The sequence below is a fragment of the Trematosphaeria pertusa genome (assembly GCF_010094035.1).
Source record: "Trematosphaeria pertusa strain CBS 122368 unplaced genomic scaffold BU26scaffold_2, whole genome shotgun sequence".
NCBI lineage: Eukaryota > Fungi > Ascomycota > Dothideomycetes > Pleosporales > Trematosphaeriaceae > Trematosphaeria > Trematosphaeria pertusa.
This window is the reverse complement of record NW_022987213.1, coordinates 476,317-483,691: the sequence shown is the minus strand read 5'-3', so window position 1 is coordinate 483,691 and position 7,375 is coordinate 476,317. Positions and strand designations below refer to the sequence as shown.

Below are 7,375 nucleotides of genomic sequence, written 5' to 3'. Positions count from 1 at the left end.
AATATTATTATTTATAATTAACGCGTAAAAAGCTATATAAAACGTAGATAAAAACTTAGTTTTTATAATATAGTTAATATAGCTACGTATTAGAATCTTAACTTAGTAGCTATATACTACCTTTAATAGTAAGAAGTAGCTAACGTTAAGTAGCTATAAAAGGTATAATAAATATACTAGTATATAGAGAGCTATAATTTTATTCTTCTTATAGTACTATTAGAATTTAATAGAGCTATAGCTTTTATAGCTATCTAAAATTAGTAGATAATATATATCTATAACATAACTCTTAGTATACGCGTTAAAGTACTTTAACTACGTAATACTAACTTTATTTATTATCTAGCCGCTTTTAGAGATAGCTATAACCTAGTTACGTAGTAGCTAGCTACCTTTATACTACGCTAAAAGGTAGTTCTTACTTATAATAATAAGAAATAGTAAAACCTATATATTATCTACTACTCTTACTCTTATAATTACTAAAATCTACTTATAATTACCTAGTTAAAGACTCTTTAGTTATAATTATCTCTTAGAGCTAGTAACTACTACCTAAGGTAATATTATTTCTATTATAAAGCTAGATTTATTAAAATTATACGTATCTTTATTAGTAATACTATACTTTACCTTTATATTATCTACTAGGTCGAACTACGCCTAGATAATTATAGAATCTTCTTACTTTACTCTCTAATAGTTATACTTATAATTAAGCTATATTTTAAGCTTAGAATAGCGTGTAACAAAGTAGTTTAGCTAGATTTAACTAATAGTATTCTTACTCTACTTAGTAAGTAGCTTATTAGCTATATCTTAAATAGTAGTAAGCTAGAGAGTAAATTCTCGCGTATCTAGGTTAAGTATATACTTAACTATTATCTACTCTTTATTCTTTATAAGCTTTATTAAATTAGGTGTCTTTTTACGTTATAGAGTAATTCTATTATGTTAACTATAAACTTTCTTCTACTCTACGTTATAGAGAGCTGTAGCGCGCTATAAGCTTAGCTCTAGGTTCTATTAAATAGTCTAGAGCGTAAGCTATATCTAGAATTTGTCTAAAGTTAATTAGACGTTTATAGAGAGTGTTATAATAGAAATAGTAGTATTTAGTAAAGACTTAGTATTTTTAGAGAGTTTAGTAATATAGAGAGTTTAGTAATAAAGTACGTTAGTTATTTAAAAAAAACGAGTTAATTTTCGTTAATTTTTGTTACTAAAAGAAGGTAACTAGCTTACTTATATAACTAGCTTACTTATAAAGTACGTTAGTAAAATCTTAGATAGAATAGTATAAACTATTATAAAGTAACGTACTTTATTAGTAAACGCTCTATACTACTAAACGCTCTAAAAATACTAAGCTCTTACTAAATACTACTATCTTAATTATAAAGCTCTCTATAAATACCTAATTAACTTTAAACAAATTCTAAATATAGCTTACGCTTTAGGCTATTTAGTAAAACTTAGAGCTAAGCTTATAACGCGCTATAGCTCTCTATAACGTACTATAGAAGAAAGTTTACTATTAATATAATAAAGTAACTTAAAGACGTAAAAAGATATCTAATTTAATAAAGCTTACTATAAATAAAGAGTAGGTAATAATTAACTATATACTTAACCTAGACGCGCAAGAATTTACTCTCTAGCTTACTACTATTTAAGATATAGCTAATTAGCTACTTACTAAGTAGAGAAGAAAGATTATAGGTAAGAACTAGCTAAACTACTTTGTTACGCGCTATCTAGAGCTTAAAATATAACTTAATTATAGATATAACTATTAGAGAGTAAAGTAAGAAGATTCTATAATTATTTAGGCGTAGTTTAACCTAGTAGATAATATAAAGGCAAAGTATAGTATTACTAATAAAGATATATATAATTATAATAAATCTAGCTTTATAATAGAAATAATATTACCTTAGGTAGTAGTTACTAGCTCTAAGAAATAATTATAACTAAAAAGTTTTTAACTAGGTAATTATAAGTAGATTTTAGTAATTATAAGAGTAAGAGTAGTAGATAATATATAGGTTTTACTATTTCTTATTATTATAAGTAAGAACTACCTTTTAGCGTAGTATAAAGGTAGCTAGCTACTACGTAACTAGGTTATAGCTATCTCTAAAAGCGGCTAGATAATAAATAAAGTTAGTATTACGTAGTTAAAGTACTTTAACGCGTATACTAAGAGTTATGTTATAGATATATATTATCTACTAATTTTAGATAGCTATAAAAGCTATAGCTCTATTAAATTCTAATAGTACTATAAGAAGAATAAAATTATAGCTCTCTATATACTAGTATATTTATTATACCTTCTATAGCTACTTAACGTTAGCTACTTCTTACTATTAAAGGTAGTATATAGCTACTAAGTTAAGATTCTAATATATAGCTATATTAACTATATTATAAAAACTAAGTTTTTATCTACGTTTTATATAGCTTTTTACGCGTTAATTATAAATAATAATATTAGAGTAGAATTTAGAGATACTAGCTTAGTCTTATTTAACCTAGATTTAGTAGTATTAAAGCTTAAAGTTTAATTACGTATACTAATACTTTCTACTAATAATACTACTACCTAGAAGTATAAAATACCTAGTAATTCTACTAAATTAAAGTTATAATTAACTCTAATTTAGAGAAAAATTACGTAGTACCTTAATTTATTACTAACTTATATTATTAAGTTACTTAATTAGTTTAAGAAAGGTAATAAGCTAATAGCGTATTAGCTAGTACTTATAGAGTCTAAAGTTGCCTAGCTTTAAGTAGCTAATATATAGAAAAAGAAGCATAATTTACGTAAAAAAAAGTAAATTTAGAAAGGTAATACTCTTATAATTAAAGCTAGCTTATAGCTAGTTGCTTAAAGAGAGGCTGCGAATTAGAATAAGGGCAAGAAGTAGCGCGAAAAGGTAGTAGCACGCGATAGCTAGCTAGCTTAGCAACGCTATAAATGCTATAGTAAGCTAGAGCATAACGCGTAAACATACTAGGTAGTTAAAGATAATATAGCTAAGTTAGATAGCTTATCTAGATTTATCTTAAGTAGCTTAGAGTTAGAGTAATCTAAATAAAATAGTAGTATTTAGTAAGAGCTTAGTATTTTTAGAGCGTTTAGTAGTATAGAGCGTTTGCTAGTAAAGTATATTAAATAATATAGTAATATAATATATTATACTATAAGAAGTAGAAGACTTAGTAGACTATAGAAAATATCTATATAGATACTAAGACGCTAGCTACTATTATATAAGTAGTATTTAAACTTAAACCTATATTAGTACTATAATACTTATACTATACTAAGAGATAGTTCTTATCTATAATAATAAGAAATAGTAGAATTTATATATTATCTACTACTCTTACTATTATAATTACTAAAATCTACTTATAATTATTTAGCTAAAGACTCTTTAGTTATAATTATCTCTTAGAGCTAGTAACTACTATCTAAGGTAATATTATTTCTATTATAAAGCTAGATTTATTAAAATTATATATATTTTTATTAGTAATACTATACTTTACCTTTATATTATCTACTAGATTAAACTACGTTTAAATAATTATAGAATCTTTAACGTACTTTATTACTAAAAGCCTTATATTACCAAAAGCCCCACGATTTCTTAGCAAGGAAAATTAACGAATATTAACTCGTTTCTCTTAAATAACTAAGCGAAACCTTAATATTTTTCTATAAAAATTTATATATATATTTTTTAGAGTATATTACACCTTATACTAAAGTTGCACTAAGATATATTACGTAATAAAAAGCTATATGTATTTAGGTAACTTTTAAGAAAAATCTTGTTTACTTCTAGTTAGTACTATTATATCTCTATAATAATATATAAAACTTATAGTATATAGTATCTATAACGTAATAAAGGTTTCTAGAAAATTTCTATAGAGCTAGCTCTTCTAGGTATAGCGTAATAAGAGATAGAAGTTAGAAAAATTTCTTCTTAGAGCTTTCTTCTTCTAACTCTATATATATATAGTTAATCTAGCTATAAAAACTTATTATTTTATAAATTATAGTAGGCTTTAACTATATAGAGCTTATTAACTAATAATATACTAGCTTTAAGTAGTTATATAAAAGTAAAGTCTTTTTAGTAGTATAGTATAGAAAGATAGAAAGATACTAAAACTATTTTAAAATTATTACTTCTAAATATATAGAAGGCTTATAGTATATATAATCTTATAATATATAACTTTATATAGCTAGATTATTAATATATATATATAGTTAGAGAAGAAAACTCTAGAAAGGCTTTTTATAAACTTCTATCTCTTATTACGCTATACCTAGAAGAGCTAGCGCTATAGAAATTTTCTAGAAACCTTTATTACGTTATAGATACTATATACTATAAGTTTTATATATTATTGTAGAGATATAATAGTACTAACTAGAAGTAAACTAGATTTTTCTTAAAAGTTACCTAAATACGTATAGCTTTTTTATTACGTAATATGTCTTAGTGCAACTTTAGTATAAGGTGTAATATACTCTAAAGAATATATATATAAATTTTTATAGAAAAATATTAAAGTTTCGCTTAGTTATTTAAGAGAAACGAGTTAATATTCGTTAATTTTCCTTGCTAAGAAATCGTGGGGCTTTCGGTAATATAAGGCTTTCGGTAATAAAGTACGTTATACTTTACTCTCTAATAGTTATACTTATAATTAAGCTATATTTTAAGCTTAGAATAGTATATAATAAAGTAGTTTAGCTAGATCTAACTAATAGCGTTTCTATCTTACTTAGTAAGTAGCTTATTAGCTATATTTTAAATAGTAGTAAGCTAGAGAGTAAATTTTTATACGTCTAGGTAAAGTATATACTTAACTATTACCTACTCTTTATTCTTTATAAGCTTTGTTAAATTAGATATCTTTTTACGTTATAGAGTAATTCTATTATATTAACTATAAACTTTCTTCTATAGTACGTTATAGAGAGCTATAGCGCGTTATAAGCTTAGCTCTAGATTCTATTAAATAGCCTAAAGTATAAGCTATATTTAGAATTTATCTAAAGTTAATTAGGCGTTTATAGAGAGCTTTATAATAGAGGTAGTAGTATTTAGTAAGAGCTTAGCATTTTTAGAGCTTTTAGTAATATAAGGCTTTCGCTAATAAAGTACGTTAGACTTCTCGTCGAGAAGCGTATTAACGCTATGCCTACGCTCTTTGTAGCTTCGCCTGCCTACCTTTTATAAGCTAATAGGTTTCTAAATAAGTACTATTACTCGCTCTTAACTAGAGCATTTAATATTAAAAGACCTGCTTTCTAATAATAAGGTGCGTTTTCTAAAAGATAGATAGGTAGAATCTAAATATTTACAGTACGTCGAAGAGCTTAAATAGGAAATTCTAAATGTAGATAAGAAGTTGCGGAGAAACCTTAAAAAGCTTTTAAAATCTTGCACGCCTCTTAAGCCGCCCAGAAATAAAGATCCCAATGATGAGGCGGCCAGGCTACGGCTATTATGGAAAATAGAAGCGAAAGATGTTACTCTCCCTTCCACGATTGCAGACGCCTTTAAGCAATAGAAGGCGGACGCTTTAGCGTTCTTACGACGCGATTACTTTCTGGTTCCTGTACGCCCTAGCTAACATTATAAATACGCTCGCAACGTAAATGCCTCTGTTGCATCCAATAGAATATTGTGGAGGTTTGTAACGACTGCTTATCATGACATTCTTTCCACGCTCTCTCAATTAAGTCGGAACTCTGTAACGAAAGAAGGAATTTCATTCGCTGTTGCTGTCATTGTTGGTGTCATATGTAAATCAGGGCCGTATGATCCTGAAATTGTGAAGAAGAATGTGGTCAGTTGGACGAAAGAAGGCAGAAGACTCCGTTTCCTTGCCGATGAAATGGGCAAGGAGCACATATACCCATCGAGCTAATTCTGGACCGGTCGCGACTAGAACGAACGAATAATGGCACTGAATCAACATGGCGTAGACCGCAATACTGCCCCAGAGTAGCGTCAACCACAGGAGTGAGGACTAGTCTACAGGTTAGTCGGTGTTTTACGAATTGCTGGCGTACATACCAAATATAAGTCAAAATGATCGGAGTATCGAAGAAGAAACATCTCGATAGCCTGGTAGCACTCGTTAGTGGGCTTCTTTCAGGGAGATTGCAAGCGCACTGACATAGAATGTAGCTATCAGTACAGCGACAGCTTGGTTCTTTATCGATTGTCTGCGAGGAATCCTTTGAGTTTTGCCGAGGGGTACGATAATCAGCGGTAGGGTGAATATGAGGCAGAAGTAATTGATTTCTAGCAGATGCATTTTCGTGATCGCAAAGTCTAGATCGTGATTCGAAGAAAGCCGAAAGGTAATAATGATGTATAGGACTGAGGGGCAAAGAGGCACCGTGCGGACAGGCAACCGCGACTGCCGCCACAAAGGCGGTATTGGAAGCAGACCTCTCTTCTGCATCGATGCCGTACATATCCGAATTCGATCTCCTGCATGTCCTATGACGTTATGTCTCGCTATCGAAGACTTTAACGTCCTGCAAAGAATTAAAATCAATCTGTTTTGAGGATCTGTAGACACAGTTTGCGATTGCTTGACAGAGCTATGGAACGCCTCTAGAGAACAGCTCTATTAAGCCACACGTCTAGTCCTGCTTCCCTTCTTCGCTGGACTTGGAGGGTGAAGGTAGATTATAGTGTTGAATGACATTCAAAAACACTTTAGTAACGCTGCCCTTGGCCGTGACCTCGCAGAATTCACAGTCTAGTCCTTTAGCTACCATCCTTCCCTTCTTAGTGGTGACCTTGCGCTCGTCAATCCTGTTAGACTTGGTACCAACCACGACGACAGAAGGCAGCGGAGGGGCTATTGAGGTGGAATTCAAGCTACCGCCCTCAATTGCGACTCTCGCCTCATGTATCTTAGGAAACAGAACTGGTATTTTCTTGAGCGACGACTGATTACAGGTGTCGTAGACTAGAAGAAAACTGTTACTATCTCTTATTGTATTATCCCTGTACGCGTCCTCGCTCCCTATGTTGGTGATCTTCACAGTATATGTCCAGAGTCCGAGTGTTAACTTTGAGTCTTCGGTCGAGTCTTTTGCGGTACACTTGTATTCCTCGATGAATTCATCTTTGGTGAACTGGGGACTGTTAGACAATACTTTAGGTAGTGAGGAATGGACTCCTCAAGTGCGTACCTTCTTTATTAACGCTGTCTTTCCTACTCCACATTGACCTATCACCACCAATCTGAAATCAATCTTCTCCTGTACCCGCGACGCACCGCGAGCCATCTTTTGGAAAGGTGGCGACCT

General features: G+C 30.3%; 1 protein-coding gene across 1 annotated transcript; it reads right to left on the bottom strand.

Annotated features, from left to right (window-relative positions):
* Positions 1 to 6,790: 6,790 nt before the first annotated feature.
* Positions 6,791 to 7,312, bottom strand: BU26DRAFT_385316 (P-loop containing nucleoside triphosphate hydrolase protein; the record flags this gene model as incomplete). The annotated part of the gene is made up of 2 exons (XM_033822624.1): positions 6,791 to 7,201; positions 7,259 to 7,312. Coding segments are annotated over 2 exons (465 nt in total), but the record flags the coding sequence as incomplete, so codon positions are not given.
* Positions 7,313 to 7,375: the final 63 nt, after the last annotated feature.